The 22,928-nt window shown below is 50.9% G+C and overlaps 7 protein-coding genes across 8 annotated transcripts; 6 read left to right on the plus strand and 1 right to left on the minus strand.

Annotated features, from left to right (window-relative positions):
* The first annotated feature begins 265 nt into the window (after positions 1-265).
* Positions 266-1,964, plus strand: PV06_04789. Of its 2 annotated transcripts, XM_016405726.1 has the most exons (5): positions 266-607; positions 658-722; positions 769-883; positions 968-1,642; positions 1,719-1,964. In XM_016405726.1, exons 1-5 carry the CDS (start codon positions 542-544, stop codon positions 1,860-1,862), a joined length of 1,065 nt encoding a protein of 354 aa, XP_016263932.1. In that variant the 5' UTR covers positions 266-541; the 3' UTR covers positions 1,863-1,964. The 2 variants fall into 2 exon arrangements, with proteins under 2 accessions (XP_016263932.1, XP_016263933.1); XM_016405727.1 differs by having other exon boundaries at positions 266-722.
* Positions 1,965-2,410: 446 nt separating this feature from the next.
* PV06_04790 (hsp98-like protein) lies at positions 2,411-5,518 on the plus strand. Its single transcript, XM_016405728.1, has one exon. The coding sequence runs from the start codon at positions 2,529-2,531 to the stop codon at positions 5,319-5,321; it is 2,793 nt and encodes a 930-aa protein (XP_016263934.1). The 5' UTR covers positions 2,411-2,528; the 3' UTR covers positions 5,322-5,518.
* Positions 5,495-9,152, plus strand: PV06_04791 (uncharacterized protein). Its single transcript, XM_016405729.1, has one exon. It carries the CDS (start codon positions 6,406-6,408, stop codon positions 6,856-6,858), a length of 453 nt encoding a protein of 150 aa, XP_016263935.1. The 5' UTR covers positions 5,495-6,405; the 3' UTR covers positions 6,859-9,152.
* A 45-nt stretch (positions 9,153-9,197) lies between these two features.
* Positions 9,198-10,334, minus strand: PV06_04792 (uncharacterized protein; the record flags this gene model as incomplete). The annotated part of the gene is made up of 1 exon (XM_016405730.1): positions 9,198-10,334. One exon carries the CDS (start codon positions 10,332-10,334, stop codon positions 9,198-9,200), a length of 1,137 nt encoding a protein of 378 aa, XP_016263936.1.
* A 682-nt stretch (positions 10,335-11,016) lies between these two features.
* On the plus strand, positions 11,017-11,817 carry PV06_04793 (uncharacterized protein). The gene has a single exon (XM_016405731.1). The coding sequence runs from the start codon at positions 11,076-11,078 to the stop codon at positions 11,760-11,762; it is 687 nt and encodes a 228-aa protein (XP_016263937.1). The 5' UTR covers positions 11,017-11,075; the 3' UTR covers positions 11,763-11,817.
* Positions 11,818-16,211: 4,394 nt separating this feature from the next.
* On the plus strand, positions 16,212-18,776 carry PV06_04794 (uncharacterized protein; the record flags this gene model as incomplete). The annotated part of the gene is made up of 4 exons (XM_016405732.1): positions 16,212-16,369; positions 16,526-17,335; positions 17,395-17,551; positions 17,625-18,776. The coding sequence occupies 4 exons, from the start codon at positions 16,212-16,214 to the stop codon at positions 18,774-18,776; spliced, it is 2,277 nt and encodes a 758-aa protein (XP_016263938.1).
* A 2,382-nt stretch (positions 18,777-21,158) lies between these two features.
* Positions 21,159-22,769, plus strand: PV06_04795 (uncharacterized protein; the record flags this gene model as incomplete). The annotated part of the gene is made up of 1 exon (XM_016405733.1): positions 21,159-22,769. The coding sequence occupies one exon, from the start codon at positions 21,159-21,161 to the stop codon at positions 22,767-22,769; it is 1,611 nt and encodes a 536-aa protein (XP_016263939.1).
* Positions 22,770-22,928: the final 159 nt, after the last annotated feature.

The following is a 22,928-nucleotide window of genomic DNA, read 5'->3' on the forward strand; positions in this document are numbered from 1 at the left end:
GATCGATGATCAGCACATGTTCCTGGGAAAAGGGTGGATAAAAAAGGAAACCACGGCAAGACCAGATTTGCGGGGCGAAGCCAGTGTCAGCCATCCAGATCGTGCCATACAGGCCACTCGGACCGCCACTGACCACCATTGACCAGCTTCAGCATCAGTGGGCAGATGGAGCAATCATGACGAATTTTTCGCTCCTTCAAGGCCTCATCATTCGCCTCCGGGAAAGGTGTCCTGCTGGAGCGTTTCAGTTGATCGAACGTTAAGTCCTACCCAAGCATTTCGGGAGTTGCAGGCAGACTGAATTTTGCCCTCATATATTGCGCATCGTACTCCCAGCTGCCGGGTCCGAGTTCTTCTTTCCTCGCCAGACTGCCTAGAGTAGTCGTGACTTCCAACATAGCTGACCGAAAGGGGCTATATTTTCTGGGTTTCAAAACGAACCTTGACATTCTTTATCATCTTCTATTTGGCTTCAACACGGGTTCCATCTGTCCTCTCGACTGACTTGTAGAATTGTCGTTGAGGGGAGACATTCGTGGTCATGGCCAACTCGAAACCCATTTTCTGTGCTACGCACCCACGTGCTTGCAGCACAGCATTTGAACGTGTTCGGTCCACGGGCCATTTTCAAGTTTCTCTATGCTGACAAAGCACAAGGTCTTCATGACAAGAAAGGATCTCGCCTGCGTCCACGAGCCGTTTGGTGATGCCTTCTACTATGGGTAAGTCGATCGACTGGCCTGGACGTAATTTCTGACGCCTCTCCAGTCCGGAGAGGATGAGTGTGCGGTATGAGAACGATGGAGAGGCAAGGAAAGCCACTGGCTTCACCGACTCGACGTACAAGACAATTTTCGATCGTCTCGAGAGGGAGGGATCCGAGGTGTGATGGTCTCTCCCTGAAAGTCCTGCTGTTGTTGCAGGTGCTTGCCCGTTGCCTTTGAATGCCCCGCTCACCGCGAAACAGGGCAAACGTGTTTTCATCAAGGATATCACGTATTACCTAGTTCCACCTGAGCAGCAACCGGCAAGAATTGCGCCATCTCTAATGCCCAAGAGACGAGGAATTGGCACCAATGGCGTCACCAACGGAGTGAATGGTCATGCCAACGGCGAAAAGGCACCCTTTCCATATCCGACCGACGGCGAACCAGGGAATCCCACCATTGTGCCCAGAGCACTTTTGGAGCAGTTCCATTTTACTTTCTTGATCCGGGACCCTCACTCCAGCATTCCATCCTATTACCGGTGCTGCATTCCGCCCTTGGATAAGATGACCGGCTTCTATGACTTCTATCCCAATGAAGCAGGATACGATGAACTTCGTCGCTTCTTCGATTATGCCAAGGACAGCGGATTGGTCGGGAGCAAGCTCACTGGACATGCGAATGGTGTCGCCAACGGAGTCGCCAATGGCCATGCCGACAAGCCAGAGATATGCATGATCGATGCCGACGACCTTCTCGATGATCCAGAAGGCATTCTCCGGGCATACTGCAACAGTGTCGGACTCAAATTTGACCTGGGTATGCTAAATTGGGATAACGAAGAGGACCAGGAACGAGCAAAAGCAGCCTTTGAGAAATGGAAAGGATTTCATGAGGATGCGATTGACTCCAAAGATCTGAAACCGAGAGCTCATGTACGCCTTTTTTCCCTTCCCCGGCCCCGTCCCCTGTTCTTGACCCGACTTTGAGAATACAGCTAACCAAGGACAGAAGAAAGCTAAAAAGACGGAAGCCCAATGGGATGCTGAATGGAAAGAGAAGTATGGTGAAGAAGCTGCCAAAGTGATCCGGGACACCGTGGATGAGAACATGGCCGACTATCTCTACCTGAAGCAATTCGTCCTAAAGGCATGATGATCAATCGAAAGGAACATTTGGGAGGAGAACAAGAATGCCAGATATTATTCGTTATTCGTAAATGATTAGTTTAGCAAAAACAATGATTTCAGTTCCGACTCTTTTGCATACACTTCCATCGTTGGCCTACAGACTCATATGATTATTGTGAGTTCCCTCGACGGATGAACTTGCCGGCACAACCTTTGGCGTTGACAGACGCATATTCACTGTGGAATGAGTTGCCCGCATTGACGTTGTGTGGTATGATGGTGGATTGGACGGAGATGGAGGGAATTCTGGCCCAACGGGAATATGATCCTGTCTGACACAGTTGAATTACGACCTAAAGACACGCCTGTGGTGCCCATAAGTCACTCTTAGGCTGCGGACTTCCGGATTGGCCAAGGACAACAAGCGCCTAGCAGGGGACCTAGAGACTAACCACTAAAATGGTCGAGAATAAAAAAGAATCTGTCAGACGGTTCCAGCGCACACTAGTAGTTGGCAAGAAGTCAGTCGACGCTTCTCGAAGGTGCGTCACAACAATTGCTGTTCCGGTTGCGCTCCGGGCAGCCCAATATATCTGTTACCACTACCATGTCCCTACTTTCTTCTCTTTCCTGCAGACTACATTCCTGAAACACAATTAATCCAAAATCTAGACTTCCAGTTGACTAGACTATGGCTTCCGCCGGTCCTCAGTTTACGGACAAGGCCGCAAAGGCGCTGGGCGATGCTGCCAACCTTTGCGAGCAATACGCCCACACCCAAATCCTACCTATACATCTAGCAGTTTCCCTCTTTGATCCTCCCGCAGACGAGTCGAAAGACCAACAGACGACCGTCAATGCCTCCCAACAACACGCCTCCGCCCCTCTCTTCAGACAAGTTGTCGAAAGAGCACACGGCGATGTCCAACAACTCGACAGAGCGCTGAAGAAGGCTCTTGTACGGTTACCCAGTCAAGACCCCCCTCCAGAGCATGTCACCATGTCTCCCGCGCTCGCTAAAGTGATCAGATCGGCTTCGGAACTACAAAAGACCCAGAAAGACAGCTACGTCGCCGTCGACCATCTGATCACCGCTCTTGCGCAAGATCAGAAGATCCAAGACTGTCTGCGCGAGGCCAATATCCCAAACACTAAACTTGTCGATGCCGCCATCCAGCAGATACGCGGTACGCGGAGAGTCGACTCCAAGACGGCCGACGCAGAAGAGGAAAACGAAAACCTCAAGAAATTCACAATCGATATGACGCAATTGGCTCGAGAAGGCAAGATCGATCCTGTTATAGGACGAGAAGACGAAATCCGGCGTGTGATTCGGATTCTTTCAAGAAGAACGAAGAACAATCCCGTCCTGATCGGTGAGCCTGGTGTTGGAAAGACCACAATCATTGAAGGTCTCGCACAGCGGATCATCAACGCCGATGTGCCAGCCAATTTGGCCGCCTGCAAACTTCTCTCCCTTGACGTCGGATCCTTGGTAGCCGGTAGCAAGTACCGAGGTGAATTTGAAGAGAGAATGAAAGGTGTTCTGAAGGAGATCGAGAACTCCAACGAGATGATCGTGCTGTTTGTGGATGAAATTCACCTTCTCATGGGCGCAGGTTCTACTGGTGAAGGTGGTATGGACGCAGCAAATCTTCTCAAACCCATGTTGGCCCGGGGTCAGTTACACTGTATTGGTGCCACTACTCTGAGCGAATACAGAAAATACATTGAGAAGGATGCAGCTTTCGAACGACGTTTCCAGCAAGTTCTCGTCAAAGAACCTACTGTGCAGGAGACAGTCTCAATCTTGCGTGGTCTCAAGGAAAAATACGAAGTTCACCACGGTGTCACAATCCTCGATGGTGCCATTGTTGCCGCAGCTTCGCTGGCTGCCAGATATATCACCCAGCGAAGACTGCCTGATTCGGCCGTGGATCTCATCGATGAGGCTGCTGCTGACGTCCGCGTCATCAGAGAATCCCAGCCTGAAGTGCTCGACAACCTGGAAAGAAAATTGAGACAACTAGAGATTGAAATCCATGCCTTGCAGAAGGAAACCGATCCGACCTCAGTGGAACGTTTGGAAGAGGCCAAGCGCGAAGCAGCGAACTGTAAGGAAGAACTCGAACCTCTCAAGGAACATTACGAGCGTGAGAAGGCAAGATCAAGGGAAATTCAAGATATGAAGATCAAACTCGACCAGCTCAAGAACAAGAGAGACGAAGCCGAACGATCCAATGATCTTCAGACAGCTTCAGATTTGACCTACTATGCGATTCCCGACGTCACTGCCAAAATCAAGCAGATGGAGAACGCTCGAGCACAGGCCGACGCCGAGCAGCATGCCAGACTCGGGGCGATGGGCGAGGTCTCGCCAACCGACGCCGTTGGACCGGAACAAATCAACGCCATCGTCTCGAAGATGACTGGGATCCCTGTGACAAGATTGCGAGCTTCTGAGAAGGAGAAGATTCTCCACATGGAGCAACACCTCCAAAAAGTGGTCGTTGGACAAAAAGAAGCAGTCAAGGCGGTCTCCAATGCCATCAGACTTCAACGGTCTGGCCTCGCGAATCCCAACCAACCACCATCCTTCCTTTTCTGTGGTCCTTCGGGTACTGGTAAGACTCTCCTGACCAAGGCTCTTGCCGAATTCCTCTTCGACGATTCGAAGGCCATGATTAGGTTTGATATGTCGGAATATCAAGAACGCCATTCCCTATCGAGGATGATCGGTGCTCCACCGGGTTATGTTGGACATGACGCTGGTGGTCAGCTCACAGAGGCACTCCGACGACGACCATTCTCAATCTTGTTGTTTGATGAAGTTGAGAAGGCGGCTAAGGAAGTTCTTACTGTCTTGCTTCAGCTCATGGACGACGGGCGTATCACTGACGGCCAAGGTCGTGTCGTCGACGCCAGAAACTGCATTGTTGTTATGACCAGCAATCTTGGTGCCGAATACCTATCTCGCAGCAACGGCGCCGACGGCAAGATCGATCCTACCACTCAAGAACTGGTCATGAATGCTCTACGCAATTACTTTTTGCCCGAGTTCTTGAACAGAATCAGCTCGATCGTCATCTTCAACCGCTTGTCTAGGAGAGAAATCAGAAAGATTGTCGATCTGAGACTGAGCGAGATTCAGAAGCGTCTGGAAGCCAACGACAAGAAGATCTCTATCAACGCTACCGAGGAAGTCAAAGATTACCTTGGTGCCGCTGGATACTCACCGGCTTATGGTGCTCGTCCATTACAGCGACTCATTGAGAAAGAGATCCTCAACCGGTTGGCTGTGCTCATTCTCAGAGGAGCCATCAGGGACGGCGAAACTGCAAACGTTGTGCTGGAGGATGGCCGGATCGCGGTTCTACCAAATCACACTGACAGTGACATGGAGGACGCAGACATGTACGATGACGACGATGCTATGCTTGAACTCGAGGATGCTCCCAACGGGAACATGGACCTTTACGAATAAACGAAATGCATTTGGGATGATGAAATGATTAGTGGACAGCGCAAGCGGCGTTTAGCGAAATGGAATATAAACATTCTAGGAGCGTGTATTATCCTAGTAGGAAAATGCATGGGATGTTGTGATTAGATAGTTGGACTTGTCTTTTTCATAGAACAGTCCTACACTTTTAATTGATGTGATAACACATTGAACACTGATCTCTTGGTTCATAGACTGTTTCTTTGGCTTTTTGCTGTAATGTCCAGCTACCTCGCATATTGTAAAAATGGATCGTCTTATTGAGCCTCAACGCCATGTCCAAGAATGGTTAAGTGAATAACTGTCACTAAAGAGTAGTCATTTCGTAGACAATTACTCCGGATCTAAGGAGTATGTCACTTTCAACAATATTGGAACTCCCACGGAGGTCGTCATTGTCAGACTGAATCCTCCCGATCTTCAATGTCCGAAGGGCATGCGTGCTGATCTCTTCCTTAGCTACAGTGCTGATGATTTGTTGGTACGGTGTCGCACGTGTGTACATATCTGTGTGTGACCAAATTCCTTAACCTCGTCAAGTCAACGTCGCGTCAAAAAAAAATTGACCCAAAGGGGATGACCGACGGTCCTTCCGCATTTGCACAAGGGCCGAGATTTGTGACATCATGGACTGAAAATTTTCCTTACAAAACCAAGTCTTGAGCAGCTTTGCAGTGTCAAAGATGTCGGCCATGTGGTTAGTCAGGCCAGGCAGGTTCGATTGGAGGAAATGATTTGGAAATTGGAGGGGAAAGGGGAAGAGGTAAGATACTCGAGTGATGCGGTGCAGGAGAAAGCGAAGTGAGAAGAAGGAAAGAATTGGTGATAGTTACTGGTGAAGAGATCAACCACCTCCCTCCATCCAAGCCGCAAAGCAATAGTTCTCACAAGCACAAACGGACCGCCGACAACACCATGGACAAATCAACACCAAAAGCAACCCCTCCGAGCAATTGCACAAGGCAGTATACTCGATGGGGCCACAGTTAGAAACCGTGGTACCCCCCGGATGTCTTTGCAGACACCGAGTATTATGAAGAGGTGATTGATTGTAACCAGGGACATCATGACATCAAACATGAGCTCACAACACTCACGCCCTTTGTTCAGTCCACCAGCGGGATGGTTGTGTGTGTGGGTATTTGACGACCAGGGACTTCATACTCTGCCAATAGACCACCCATCTGGATTGACATTTCTGCTCTCGCCCCCAGCCGGAGAACTGTTACGCCGGCGTAAGGAAACAATTGTCAATGAGATGCGCTTCGTCACAACAGAACTAACACCAACAGCCAAGCCAATGGACAAGCCATTCAGACCTGAACCCCATCGGTCAGTGCAAGCAAGGCACCAATCACACAACGGAGCCGCAGCCCCTGCCACCGCCACCCTCCAACCCCCCTCCTCACACCCAAACCACTACCCCTTCACTGCAGATGGCAGGCGGCCGCGGATCTTCCTTCACTTGCTGTTGGAGCCCTCAGAGACAACCAATCGTTGTTCCCTAAAGCGGTACTGATCCGAATGGCACTCCTATCGAAACTCCAAGCAACGAAGCAAAGGAAACGCCGATATCATCAACTCAGTCATCCAACCTGCGAACCCACGCGATGCGATAGGCCTTGGGATCTTCAATGTAGTCGGCGAATGTACAGACCTTGGCGGGGTCCTTGGGATCCCGCTTCTTCGGAAAGTACACCGCGACTAGATTGTTGATGCCAGGGTCTTCGGCATCGCGCATGTTGGCAGGATATTGAGAGAGTTTCAATCGAGCATCCTGCCACTGCTTGATCTGCTCAGGTGGTAGGCGCAAACGCCTAGGCGCAGGATTCCTCGATCCCAATGAAGGGGGAGGGCTCCTGGGGGCCTTGACCTTTGCACGGATTGGGTCTGATTTGGAAAGTTGAAAGGTTTGAGTGACTGGGACTGGGCGAGGAGCCTGCGCAGTCTCATCGACAATGTTCTTACTAAAGAAGCAACCCATGGTGAAGAATTGAAAGTAGTCGAGTAGTTTCTTTTGGCTTAGTGTAACACTGTTCTGAGGAAAGAAAAAAAAAGAAGAGAGGAAGGATTGGAAGGGGGGGTCTCCCTTTTGTGGTTTCTGGGGTGGAGAAATGTGAGTGAATTGAGGGGATTTGCGTGAAGTATAACTTGGGCAAAAGTCTGTGATTGAGGTCCATCTACATATTGTGGATGTGTAGCCTGGAGGGGGGAGGAGGGATGATCGTACACCAGTGCGTGAGTATACTGACTTTGGAACCGTGGTGGCATGCAGGGCGATAGATCTCACGCAGACCCACCCCCGGCGTCACGCACGAAGCTTACCCAAAGGTACCATGCGTATATCACAGAAGTTACCCTCCGAATCTGTCCGTGTCATATTCTTGGTATCAATACCCCGGTGTAGGTGTTTCTACTTGGTAACCGACAAATACACAAGAGACATACTTACTTACCCTGGATGACATTGAGAATGACGAGCACCGAGAAACCAACAAGGGGGCAAGTGACGACGACTAAACTCCTAGGTGGATAGTTACTCAGTCGTGTGCCTCTCGCAAAAGGACAGCCTTGTGGGTAATACAGTGGTGGGTGTGCGTGATACCTATCGCCCCGGTGTCGTGTAGAATATACTTTCCCGATATGGAGTCATGTCGGGGTGCAGATCTATTTCTGCAAGGGAAAATGAACCAATCATAGTACGCCAGATGTACTACCTGCGTTGCTGGAAATGTCTATGGGGTTTTTCTTCCTGTCGAAACAAAATTCTAATTTGGGGGATATACAAATTGACATGGAAAAGTCTGTCTGGTACAGTGGATTACATCAAAACAGGCAGCAGCAGTTACAAGCAACTCATGTGTCCGTTTCCAGAGTGGGAAGAAAGAGGGAATTTGAGAAAGAGGAACGAAAAGAGAAGAGACAGTTATGGCTATAACTATACAAAATACCTATCATACGCATTGGTCTTGACATTGGCACTGAAATTGTACAGACAGTAAGTAGATACTGTTATCAGAGTGAAGAGGCTTGTGTTTTGGCGGCAAATGTGAAACCGTTGAAAAGAGTGGTTTCGACGACAAACCTCTCTCGAGGATCTACAAAGACCAGTTTCCAAGATCTACAAAATCTCTCACGATTCCAACGATCTATTGATTTTTCAAATCTGGTTTCCTAGGATTTACAATCTCTCACAGATCTCTACGGATCCATTGATCTACAAGAGGATCACCAAAAAACAGTCAGTACTCCGTACCAAAAGTTTGTTGGAGGTTCGAAACGAAGAACCCACCAGGCTATTTGGAACGGCTGCCTGTTCGCGAGGTCAAAATGCTCAAGTCAAGCATTTAGAAAAGGGGCCGTGTAAAGAAACTATTTGGGGAAAACGGATGGCTCAGAGGCTAGGATAAATGGAGTCTAAATGCTTGAGGATGGACACTAATGGCGGCGTTTCCAAAAGAGAGAGGAATTATTGAGGCGACGAGTGTGAGGGAAGATTGAGGGGAGAGCACTGGGTGCAGAGGAGGAGGAGGAGACTGTGTGTGTGTGTGTGTGTGTGTGAGTGTGTCTGTGTAAAGGATTCAGGAATTCGGGGGTTTATGAGAGACGCAACGTAAAGAAATGACATGGTTTACTGGACACGAATGAGTTGAAGCCATATTGATCTGGTCAAGCTCCTTTCGAGGCATGAAAAGCGAAACAACGATGAGGACAAATGAAACTCAAGAAATCACCGAATACAATCATTTGCTCAGTAGATACCAAGAGCAAGAATGAAATAGCATGACTAGATAGTTAAATCTGATCCAACTTACGGTCATCATCATCATCAACAACAACTTTGAGTAAACAATCACCTCAATATACAGGATAGACACCGTTCCAACTCCCATGTTTCCCAGGCGACGTCGGACCATTGATGTCTCCCTTGACGAAATGAGGAAGAATCTCACTGGCCAACACGGTCAAGACACTGATCGGACAGAATTTGGCCAACTCATCACCCAACGCTTTCCTCACGATCTCGGCGACGGCCACACTGGTCAAGTGCGTCGACGTGCCCTCTGGTCCCCAGCGGAACGGCCAGGAGACCCACGCCGGCTCGACGACGACGCCGCCGCCAATCCAACCTCCAGACACGAGCTCGTAGTGTTTTGCACAGTCCAAAATCTTTCCCGCACCGCCAACGGTCGTGTCGTTTCGGATGAAGAAATCCAACCCCACGGGAACACCACCTATCTTGCGGTACTCGGACTTGTTGGGCCCCACGGCCGCGTAGTTGGCGTGTCCGTTGCGGCTGGCGTAGATGACGGGGCGAGTGCCTTGGAACGTGAAGGAAGCCGGGATGGCGTCGTGGGTGAAGAATTGGCCCCGGCTGTGTTGGGAGAGCCAGATCGAATTCAGGCTGTGTGAAGCGTTGTCGACGCGGAGCATTGCCATCTCCCAATCACCGACGTGTTCGCCCATGGGGGCCAGGTCGATGTCTCCGGAGGTCGTGGGCGTGTCGAGGACGAGTCCGCCGACGTGCAAGGACCCGGGCCCATTGTAGGCGTAGAAGAACCAGAATTGGAGGTCCGTGTGGGGGCTGCCGGGCTGCCAGAGGGCGTGGACGTAGGTCTTTGCGAGTTCGAGGCGGCCCGGCTTGCCGTCCGGTGAGAGCTCGAGGTAGAATTGGTGGTCTTCACCTTTCGTGGGCAGTTGGGATACACTAGGAGACCGGACTTTGACGGCGGGTGACTTCTTGTCAACCAACGTGCAGTGCGAGAGAAAGTCTTCGATGGAGGTCGGGAGGAATTGTTCGTCCTGGTGGAGTTTGAGGATGGGAGCGTAACGTTCAATCAGGGTGTGAAGAGTCGGGAGGTCCAAGGGTTTGGCGTTGGTGGTGGTGTTGTTGCTGCTAGGCGTGACAATGCCTCGGACACTTGAGGGTATGACCTGCGGTTGGAACGAGAGCGAGTCTGCAGGGACATGGTCATCTGTGACAGTAGCCGCCATGTTTGGGGCAACGATGCTGAAGTAGAATACACTTACCGTTGAGGCTGCCATCATGAAGATGGAGGGCATCAGGCTGGGTTTTGTACTTTGTGAGATCTGGGCGTCCGTGGAGTGCAAGGGGTCTGTCTCGTCGAAGCGAGCTGAAGTGTCTGCCTCGTATTTGAGCCAGCCCCAAGAACAGCCTGCATGCTGGGCGCAGACTTGGCCACCTCAGCTGGACATGGTGGCTGTCACCGCAAAAGCTGGACTGAACATCCAGTCCAATTCGTTCTCGACAACCTAGAGTTATGTCGCCAGGGTATGATTGGGTTTTGTTACGATAACATGGCCGCATGCAACACGGTGAAGGGTTACACAGAGCAGTGCGATGGCCTCAGGATCGCATTTACCAACAAGGTATTGCGCAAGTGATTCAAGGATAAAAGGCACCGTAGCAGTGAAGCTATTTCCAAATGCCCTTGCGAGTAATTTGACATGAACATTGAATGACCACTGCATATCTATTCTACCAGCCGCAATATTTCAAAAGAACTGATGTTCAAGATAGAGCGGGCTATTAATCAGGCATGCTTATCTAAGCCTCCAGTCGCGTCTCCAACGCGTCTCTTGCCGACGTCATTCTAAACAATTCAATCCTCGGATGCGCTCAATGAAATTCATCCTGACAATCTTTTGCTCAATTGGAAACCTTTCTGACAACACTTGATAGCAATTGCAACACTCAAAAAATCGAGACCCACAATGGCCTCGGCATCAACCAAACGTTCTCGGCCTGCGTTTTCTCCTCCGAGACCCGGCAAGTCAAGGACTGCACATTCGCCAAAGGATGTAGGCACCAATGGGAGAAAGAAGACCAGCAGAACATCAAATGGCGGTCGGGTTCAGAAGCCCGCCTCCTCGAAGCAATCTAGACCCAAGAAAACATCGAGAAGGAGCGCAGGAGCCCGGAGAGCATTCCTCGACGACGAGGCCGATGAAGATGATGAGCCAGAATCAGATCGCGAGCCTGAAGCTATAGATCGAGATGAGACGGAGGATGAGGAAGATGACAATGAAGAGGAGGACGCAAGCGAAGAGAATGATGAACGCATTCAATCGTCGCCTGAACCAGATTTTATTCTTGCAGAAGTGACCCACGATAATCCTGCGTCAGATGTGTTTGGTCCAGAGCCAGCCATTACGTTACCGCTGATACATCGAATCATGCAGTCTCACTTCAACCACCCTGAGAAGACGAAAATTTCGGAAGACGCGAGGATACTAGTTGGAAAATACATCGAAATTTTTGTCAAGGAGGGTATACGGCGGTGCGTCGATGAAAAGAGAGATCGCGCGAAAAGCAGTGGTGGAGGCATAAGTGTGGATAGCGGATGGATGGAATTGGAAGATTTGGAACGTGTTGCGATACAATTATGCATGGATTTTTGAGTACTGAGGACTTGCTATTGTCGTGACAATAACAATTTTTACTAGTTGCTCCCGCCATTGGCTTGTGTTCTTGAGCCTCTACAGTAGAACGCAAGACTGCTTGAAACAGTGGTTCGACGTTGGGTCTTGTGCATTGGGGGCTTCATTTCAGCCGATGTGTTCCTTGGGCTTTTGATTCCACTCTACAGAGCAAGCATGTTGGCTAGGGATGGTGATGTTGGCGCATCATCCGTGGCTGAACACTCCCCCGGGAGCTTTCAGTAGAGCAATCAGTGATCATGCTCAGGTGCTCCTGCCCGGTGCACGGGATGCTTGCTGGAAGTATGGATGAGGTTATGACGGAATGACACAATGTAGACGGGACATGGGAGCAGATACGGTATGGGGATGCCACGCCCGTATGATATTTCCTATAAAAGGAGGCTGTTAATTCCCAGATTTGATGCCTCCCGACTGTCAAGACTGCTTCCTGTAGCCTAGCGATTTGCGAGTATCTCGCTATCTCAACAATCATGCGGCTCGGAATTCTCTCTGTATGGACTTTTGGGGTGTGTGTTGGGCGGGTTGTTGTGTTATGGCGGTATGGTGATCGAACATCAAGTCGGCTACGATAACTAGATGAATATATTTTGCCCGAACTTGAATACAGCCAACTACACAACCATTCATTTTCCATCAACTCCGCAATTCCCCAAACAAGACGATCTTTCAACCAATACATAGCAGCATTGCCTATAAAGAGCCCTCCACCATTTTTAAAACATCAAATACATGCAGCAAACAAGGCATAGGAACCGAAAGGATGATCACAGGCTTATGCAGCATTTCGAGCAGTCCAGAAATGGTGGTCTGTCTGACGGACCAATTATTGAGCAGATACTCGCACTAGAGGCGTCAGAAGCGCGACTAAACATTTGCCAGACAGAATATTTGCCATGTCGCGCTCTGTCGAAATAAACGGACTACCACAAATTACCAAGTATGGTAGCCGGACCGCCGATCACAGTCAACCTCTACGGGTCGAGAGTGCTATTGATGAAACTACACGCTCGGCACCTTTTCACCACTGACCTCCAATGCCGACAAGATCTCACCGATCCAGGTCCATCTGAGCTCCGTACCCAGCCCGCGACTCTTCCAATCGTTGATCGAGTCTGGAAACATGGGCACGCTAGGAGCTCTCAGGGACGCGTCGTGAGCGAGGATGACGAAGACGTTGTCGTCGCCATCACACTCCTGCATATGTCCAATCGTGGCCATGACTTCTTCCATGTTATGACCAAAACTGGGCTGCCATAGGGGGCCTTTAGGGTCCCGGTTTCGCGAGGTCTGCAAGTCGTCGTACCATGCTCCTGGACAGAACGCCACAAGACGGTCGTGTCGTTTGAGGGTGATGGTGTCTGGTAAGGGGACATATTGGGACGGGCGGAATTCTCCACAATGGTGTGCGGCATCGCCACCCATGAACACAAAAGTGTCGGGAGAGGTGCTGGTGCGGACCAGTGCACACAGATGCCCGACGCAATGGCCGGGGCTGTCGAGGAGATACATGGACCCGTCTTTGAAGTAGTCGTAGGCGGGAAACTGGCCGATCCTGACGACTTCGGATTCTTCAAAGGTAATCTCACGCACTTGGCGCCCTCTATATCCCAAGTCAGACACAGCCGTCCCCAACACTTCAATCACAAGGACGTCTGAACACAAGAATACTCACTCTACATCGCTCGGCAAGATTCCACCCAACGCAGAGTTTCCGTCCCCTCCCAAGAAATGATCCTTGAAACCACGACCGACGACTAGGTCCGTGTGGCCCGGGAACGTAGACATGTCACCAGTATGATCCCAGTGGGCGTGGCTAGGACTATGGTAAGCATCGATGCAAGCCCGACAAATGAAGGGGGATGACGAATGCTGCAAGAGCGTTGTCTCACCTCCAGATGACGGCGTTGATACTCTCCTTGCCCACGCCGTACTCATCCAACAGCTCGCATGCATTCTTCGCTACGACAGGCCGATGGCCTACCGTCCGCAAACGCTCGGTGATTGCTGGGGAGAGATTCTCCCAATCCTTGCGGATAGCGAGGTCGAACAATACCTGTTGGCCCGAGGGGTGTTCGATCAGGAAACAGAATGAAGGAGCATTATGCACATCTACACCCTTTACTGTGGGCGTGAAGAGCGCGTGTGAGGGCACGTTATTGACGCTGGCAATATCGATGATCTTGACGGTCACCGATGTCGAAGATGGGGGAATGTGGAGGTCAATTCTTGCGCCGTCTACGTTTTTGAATGTGCCATTTGCTTGGTCCTGGGCCATTGTTGTGACTTGTCTGTCGCGAGGATCGGTTATTTGATCTTACTGTATACCTGACACAACCACTGTTGATGGGTGGTATACAAAGGCTATGTTGAAGGGGAACCTGGCTCCTCGAGGCACTTCCAGCAATGATCCTTTAATGCAAAAAAGGTGCAACGGTCGAAGGTTGACATCCCACAGACTGATATGACCGAATAAGCGTTCACTCGAGACTGGACCTCCAGACCCTCTCATTTCATCGCCAATATTGTCGGAGGAGGGAGAACGACCAGAGCCGCTCTGACTCCAGTCTCGGCTCATTGCCCCAAGCTTTACTGCTTCGCGGGGTGTTCGTGAAGTGCACAGCGACCGTCCTGAACCCTTGAAGTGCCGCGGGTTGTCGGCACTATGGCAATTCGGCACTAGGAGCCAATCAGAAACCTCACGCACGTAATTTACTTTCTGGTCCACGACGTCTCCAAGTTCCGACTCCAAATGTTGCCGAGCACCAGTCTGGCTGACCGTGAAAGCTGATCATGTGCATGCAAAGTTCCAAGACTGTGGCTCTACCAACTACCAGGTCTACGGAGACTAGCAGAATGACATCCGCTGGCCTCAAGAAAAGAGGCTAATGCTATGGGCAGTGCTGAGGTGGGTTGCAGGAGGCTATTAATCGTTCATGGTTCACCAAAACATTCAATTACGATACTGTCACCATAGTACAGTCATGACCACAACAGCAACTCAAGATTCGCCGTCAGTGATCCCTAATGGCGCCCCAGACGCGCCTGATGGGAGGACGAAGATTTCTATAACGGATGCTACCGACCTTTGCGAAGAAGCTCTTCACAGGGCAGGATATACATCCGAACAGTCAGCCACCATCACCGACCATCTCATCGATGCAGAACTACGGGGACACCCTTTTGCAGGGATGGCGCGGGCGCTGAGCATCATCGACTATCTCAAGAGCAATCCGGAGATGAAACCCCAAGGACGAGAGATTGAATTGACCCGCGATGGACCGGCGTTTGCTCATGTCGACGGCCACGATTCCGTTGGGTACTTGGTGGCTCACCGTGCCACGCAGATGGCCATTGACAAGGCAAAAACCACTGGTGTTTCCGTCGTCGGCGCCAGCGGGCTCTGGTACACGGGAAATCTGGCGTATTTCAGTGAGATGGCATGCCGCGAGGGTCTGGTGACGTTCATCTCGTCCAACGGCACCCCTATCGTCGCGCCCCATGGCGGTGCCGAACCCAAGTTCTGCACAAATCCGTTCTGCATTGGCTTTCCTACCTCTGACCGTGATTCACCGGTGATCTGGGACATTGGCACGAGCAATATTATGTACGCGCAGGTGAAACTTGCCGAGCGGCTGGGCACGAGTCTGCCTCCAGGATCGGCGGTCGACAAGGAGGGAAACTTGACGACCGACCCTCTCCAGGTGGCACAGGGCGCCCTGACTGCCTGGGGTGGCCACAAGGGTAGTGGTCTCGCCATGATGGTGCAACTATTGGGCATCGCGGCAGGCAGTACTGAACCCACCCCTTTCCTCTCGGGCTTTGGGCTTTTGATCGTGGCTTTTGATCCGAGTGTGCTTCAGCCTCTCGACCGGGTGCAGCAGGATGCAGACCGATTCTGCGAAAACATTAGAGCCACCAAGATGCTCCATGGACATGAACCTGCTAGAATGCCATTTGAAAGGAGCGTACAAGCACGGCAGGAGGCCAAGGAGCGAGGCTGGTTCACCGTCCCAGAAGAGGTGGTTCGACAGCTTCAGTTATAACGGCGGAAGATCGCACAGTATCTATCATTTAGCTGTTCTGTAAACTTAACTCTTGTAAACGTGTATGTACATGTGAACTACATCCTGCGGACGAGAGTGATGAGGCCTTAATATCCCCCAAGCCACCTGTGCGGGGAATGCATGGTGCGTGTTTAGGTGCGCCCATCCGGATGACTCTTGACCCCGCGTTAGGCGTAGTAAGCCCCATAGCAAGCCCCCAAGTTCCAAGCGATTCGCAAGTTCAGCGATCCAAATCCTCGACTCCATCTTCCCATGCACAACGTATTTTCATATCCAGTCGGCATTGACTTCAGGTCCTGCGAGATGCATTCTTCGTCGGAATTTTGACCTTGGTAACTCAGCAATGGCTACTGCTGCCAGCCAGCAACAACCTCGCAGGGCCCGCGCGAGAGTTGTTTGCTTGCAGTGCCACGCCCGCAAACTGCGCTGTGACTACGAAACCCGATTCAGAGACGGCCATCAATGCTGCCACAACTGCCTCGAGTCGTCGACCTTGTGCAGGTAAGTCGCCATGCTGCTCCTCATCGACCATCCTCCAAGCCTCAGGCGCACGGCTCGACCTGTTCATTTTCATTTGCTTCCACTGCAACGGCCAGGAGAGATGCCGAAGTTGTAGAGGAGATACGTATTGTTGAACAAGTTTAACCCGCGACTCAGACCACGGCTCCCTAAACGGCGCAGAAAAGACGCCAGTAATGCTCGAGAAACAACAAGTGCTTATGCACCAATCCGCCCCGCGGTGAGCAATCAGGAGCACTCTCTCCAACCAACAACGTCCATCCATGACGACTCTGCATTGGTCGACGTCGATGTCGACATGAACGGCTCAACCTTCCAGCAAGAGCAATCAGGACAGCAGCCGCCGCAAGAATCACTGCCTCCACCAACGCAGCAGCTTGCGCCACGACAAGTGACATTCCCGCTTGGGCATGAAAGGTCATCATTATCAGATGTTCAAGGCCCTGGTGCTGAAGATGTCAGCCCCGATGTTCCCTCGACCGTCTCGCATGGTCGTTCACCAGCTGTAGGTTATCTAGGCGGCAGTGGGCTGTTGAGACTTTTCGAACCAGACTATCGAGGAATTGCAGCAGCTACGACTACTAACGCCGACAAGCACCAACATGGAGTGGGAAGTCATCGTACACGTCTGATGATCGACGATGATGACAGCCTGCCTCCAGCTGAACTCCAGGAAAGCTTTGCAGAGACATATTTCAGCTATTGCTGGCCTTGGTGCCCGGTCTTGGACAAGCAAACATTCAACGGCGAAAGCGATGGTATCACTTCCCCCCTTCTCATCAACGCGATGGCCCTGTTGGGCATGCAAGTGCGTCCACCCATCATGCAACACGCTAGAGCTAAAGACTATTATGACCGAGCGAAGATGCTCTTCTACATGGACGAGGAGAGTGACCCTCTTACATGCCTGCAATCTATCATGCTTTTTTACTGGTGGGCTCCGCGAGGGTATGTCTGGCAATCTCCCTTTTTCTGGAGGAATTCCATAGGCTGACCATCGTCGAAAGGCCCTCCCAGGTACACAAGGATGCGTCTTGGTGGTGGACAGGGATTGCCATCAAGTATGCCCAACAGATGGGTTTGCATCGCGAACCAAGGAACGTGGATGATGTTGGTGGAATTGAAGCACAAGGGTTGAGACGGAGAATCTGGTGGACGCTCTTCGTAAGTTGGTCAGGCACTGACACAAACTAAGGGGAAAGTACAAGTTGTCAAATCTAACGAGACATTGCTGCAGGCCAGGGAACGTTTGACAGCGATGTGTCAAGGGAGACCTCTCACTATCAGCCCAGAAGATTGTAACGTTAGAAAACCTTCGCTTGAGGATTTTGGATCATCCTCAGATGATCCTCGCGCAGAGATCTTCATCTACTGGGTTCGTCTGTGCGACATTATCGGACGCATCAGTCAACATCTATCACGTCCAACAGAGGGAGGACAGCCATTTTCATTCCCCACTGAGCTCGCTGAAGAACTCATCGCCTGGATCAACAGCCTACCTGTTCATCTACAATTGCCCGACATGTCGGATCGATCGCGTCGGTTCGACCGGGATGTCCTCAAACTTCACTTGCCGTATCTGACCACTGTCACCATCTTACACCTGAATTGGTCATCTCAACATCCTTCACAGCCCTTTCCCGAAGCTTATACCGCTGCTGTCCTCTCCGCTTCGTGCGTCACTCGTATTTTCAGGGACCTTCTCTCCAGGGGAAAGATTCGGTTCTTAGGTGCCATAGCGTGTTGGCATGTCGGTACGGCCATTGTTGCTCTCCTGCATACCCAACGCATAGACACTCTGGCGGGCCCTGGAGCGAACGATATCAGTATCCTCAGAGTCGCATTGAACGAGTTAGCTAACCTATGGCCATCGACGGCTATCTTTGTGAAGGGTTTCGATCGACTCGGTGCCTTCGAACATCTGGCAGATACCCCTGGCAGAGCAATTGGCAAACAAAAACAAAGTCGCCAAGACTCTCAACAGAAAGGCACAAGTGCTTCTCAGACGGCACAGAGGCAACAACAAGAGATGCATGGGAATCCTTCTCCAAGCGGTATGCATTTAGCACCGAACGAAAACCCACCACTCCCACATTCATCCCTGCAGGATGGCCAACTCCAGTGGCCCCACGGCATCGACTGGCAGAGTTATTTCCCACATGTTACTCCTCGCACATGTGGCCTCGCAGATGTGTTATTGGCTCAAGAGCATCAACCCCCGATGGACATTTGGGGCGGGTTATCTTCGCTGTCTTGGTTTGGCGCAGGAGATACTACGGCACCGGCACAATTCCAGAACCTGTTCGATCCTACAGATACGATGTTGGACCCCTTTCTAGAGAATCTGTCATCATTTTGCTGGATGGGGGAATCAGGTGGGACAATTTGAGATGTAAGGCTTAAGAGCATGCGTTGGGTGCTACTACAACTACTGTGTCTGCCGCCCTCGTCGGCATGAGTTGATACTGACCCAGGAGGGAGCTTGTGAGAAAAGAGGATCTACAACTTTAGAGTATCGAGAATTAACTCAACTTCCTCTTTGGCAGTCTCGAGGATGTGGTCTGCTCCATATTCGGGGATCCAGCCCAATTGCTCCCCATTTCGAGCCGTGAATGTACATCTTGAACAAGGGTCAGTATCAGCAGCTTCACATCACTAGACTCGGCAAGGTATGAACTTACGTTCCGCCTAATTGCAACGACACAGATTCCTTGGGACAGCCTAAACCTTTGGCCATCATTTCGAGCGCTTCGTCTGATGCAGGAACCACGGTTGCATCGTCAACCACATCATGGTCGACTAATGTTTGGGCCATTACGGAATACAGATCCTTCCAGGCGATACTTCCAGAAGCAGCGAGGTAGTATCCTTGCTTCCCATGGCTTGGGTTCTCCCCGGCCAGTATGGATCGGAGGATCTGGAGGTATAGCGATGAATTATCCCTGATGTGGCAGACGGGCCAGACCTGGTGGGACAAATAGAGTTAGCTTCGGACCTTGTGGTTAACTGATATTGTCGGGAACTATAGCTGATTGATGAACACGGACGAAAGGAGAGGGGCTACATACCGCTTGTCCAGTCGAGTTCACGTCGTACACTCGCCGCGCCGCTTGGGCTGCCTTGATGATGGCTACAGTTTGGATGGAGATCTTGTTGGCGAATCCCTCACCTTGACCGTCTGTTGGGGGTTTGCAGTGTTAGCTTGATGCGTTACGACATTTATGCAGTTCCGACAGAGAGGGTCAGTTGAATGTGGTATGATCAATGAAGTTTGGGGCCATTCAATGTCGATTAATTTGCAAAAGCAGAAACTCACAAACGATACAAGGCACAAAAACATAAGTGTGCACGCCCAGCTGACCATCAAGCTCGACTACCGTGTTGTTGGCGCCAATAGCCTTGTGGAAGAAGAACAATATGTCAGTGCCAAAGATCCACAATCGTTGCAGAAGAAGCTCATAATACACACCGGTTTCAACAGCTCAAGCAGTGGCTCTTGTGCTTTTTGTATCTCATACAAATCAGGCGTGGTGTCCGGAAGCGGTCGATCGTGTGGTGTCCCAGCGTGACTCGAGAAAAGTTTGGCACCACTTGTCTGTACGGTAACAAAGACGGTCAGAAAACGGTTAGCAACACTTTCATTGTGACTTTTGTCACTTCCTTTTCCGTCATCTGTGGGAGAAAGAGCCATTAGTTCGACATACATGTAAGAAATGGACATCTATGCCCGTCGAGTTTTTGACTTCTGCAAGAGCCTTGATGAAAAAGACCTGTGACTCGGCAGAAGTGGCGTCGACGAGGAAGAACACAATGGTGATTTTGTTCGAAACGATGGCGTCCCGGACTGCTGATTCGTTCTTGGTGTCGAATTTTAGAGGTGTCGCGCCGTATAGTTGTTTCACGGCGCTGGCTTGGTCGTCTGTCCTGACGAGGGTGAAGAGTTTGTCGTATTTCGGAGGCAAGTTGACTGTATTCCAGCGTGCGAGGAGAGAGCCCCCTAGATATCCTGATGCTCCGGTGATGAGGATTCGATGAGACATGGCGGTTGACTCGGCCACGACAAGACCACCAATCAACTATACTATTGATATTGCCTTGTCACTCTCGAAAATTTGATACCTTTACCGTGTTTTTGACGTCCAACTGTTTTCAGATCTTGGGCGTACGCACGGCAAGGCTCGGGAAGGACAGGGGGGCCCGGTTGAAACTCCCGTGATCAAAAGACTTTTAGCGTCTGGCTATCTTTTACACAATTTCGTTGGCATGCCACCTTGGGGGCTCTTGATTTCTAAGCTGTTGAATTTCGTCATCCCCAAAGATCAAAGAGATGATTCACGAGTTACGGATGATGCTAACAGTTTCAATCGACCGGGTTCATGGTGAACGGGGGGTGTGGAGGTGGTTCGTTTTGTCCTGATTTGTAGAAATTGCCGAAATGCCGAAGCGAGAAGCAAAGAATCCACCCACGATGACCCTGGATGATACAACCATCCAGCAGCCACTACTCGTACAGTCGCAGTACCCTCGACGGCTCATCAGCACCCTGGGAGAAATGGCTGCAGCCCCGTCTGCATGTGCCATCTCTTGATCGTAGGCCGGCCAGTACCTCGAAACTCAAAAAAACAAGAGACCCTATATACAGTAGCTGATGGATCGCGGAGTTCTTGCAATCTTCTCGGTAAGCGGTACATAGTCTGACGGAGCAACAGTGACGAGGGAGACCGAGATATCAGTATCGCTTTGGACATCGAGAGGGGTTACAAGTATGAAAATGCCACAACCACAAACAGGTGCGGTCGTGCCCCCCTCACTGACTCAACTAGCTGCACAACATTTGGAAAAGATCAGGAATGGGAAGTTGAGCTCCGAAGTACGAGACAAGACCATTTTGTGTTTGCTTGACTACTTTGGTGCTTTGGGTTCTGGATTATCAGCTCCCTGGGCAAAGAGTCTATTGAGATATGCCCAAGTCAGTACGAGTGGTAGTAGTGGATTGTCTACTTCATCATCATCATCATCACCACAGAGCGGTGGTGTGAGTGTCATGGGACTTCAAATGCTGTGTTCTGCTGAGACTGCAGCTTTTACAAACGCTTCTATCGCTCACGGTATCATAAGAGATGATATGCATCTTGCAGCCGGTGCCCATATTGGTGTCATGGTGATTCCAGCCGCGCTCGCCTTGGCTCAGAGGGACAGCTGGTCAGGCGAGCAACTCCTAAAGGCTGTAGTTGGTGGTTACGAAATGGCCGTCGCTCTGGGATCCGCGGTCCGCTCTTCAGGTACATGTAACCCTCATTTCCGACCCAGTGGGATCATAGGAGCTTTCGCCTCCGCGGCGACTGGCATCATGGCCGATCCTACCATCACTCAGTCCCAATCTGCCTGCGCGCTGGGTCTGGCTGCCAACATGGCCGCCGGATTAAACGAGTGGCCTTGGGCGGGTGGTCTGGAGATCACCACGCAGATGGGTACCGCCGCCCGCGCAGGGATCACCAGTTATGACCTCGCAAAGGCAGGTGTGAGTAGCAGTTTGACGATCCTAGAAGGGAAAGATGGTCTCTTTGAGGCGTACGGATGTGGTGATCGAAAGGTCGCCGCCACGGTATTTCGCAATCATTTGCTTACGGTCGACGACGAAGACGCGGCGTCAAGAACGGATGAAACGACAAAATACGGTGCAGGTGTCATGGGAGCCAAATTCAAACCTGTCGCCGGTTGTAATTTCATCCAGACTCCAGTGTGTGTTGCACTCCGGATTCATGACAGTCTCAACAGCCTCGACAAGAATACAAATTGTGCGACGACGACTACTTCGGGTATCGAAAACATTGACCGAATCACCATCACAACGACGTCCCCAGCCATCACTTACCCTGGCTGCGACAATACCGGACCTTTCCGAAAAGTCCAACAGACCAAAATGAGTCTCCAATACGCCGTGTCTTCGGCGTTGTTGTTCGGCCGAGTCGACGAGTGGACCTACAGGCACTTTTCCAACAAACAGCTTGATTATTTGATCGGGAAATGCGTGCTAGAGACCGATGCAGGGTTTGACGAGGACTTGTACAAGCGAGGGAAACAACCTTGTAAGATCGAGGTCAAAATGAAGAACGGACATGTCCATCGTGATTTCATGGGTGACGTTCCTTGGTTGGACGGTGAGGCTGTTGAAGAGAGGTTCAAAAGAGAAGCGAATACGATGTTTGTTGACCGTGCTGATGTGACGAAAGGTGACCCAGCTCGGGGGGTCGTGGACGAGATTATTCTCGAGTGTCGTCGTCTCGGGACCTCACAGAGTACCGAGAGGCTGTTCGAATTGTTGGCCTCGGGGGGACCTTTGATTGTGAAAGACAACGTACAGGATAGCGTCTTCGAATAAATCATTCCTTCTAGGTGTAGAACAGAATCAACGGGATTTTTCATGACATCAAATGATACAAGGTAGAGTTTTGCCCGTTAAATGGTATTCTTCTTCGTTTCTCAATGGCATGGACCACCTCCATAAGTTTCTGACAGCAAGCAGAGTGTTGCTATGTGA

The sequence above is a fragment of the Exophiala oligosperma genome (assembly GCF_000835515.1).
Source record: "Exophiala oligosperma strain CBS 72588 unplaced genomic scaffold supercont1.4, whole genome shotgun sequence".
Classification (NCBI taxonomy): domain Eukaryota; kingdom Fungi; phylum Ascomycota; class Eurotiomycetes; order Chaetothyriales; family Herpotrichiellaceae; genus Exophiala; species Exophiala oligosperma.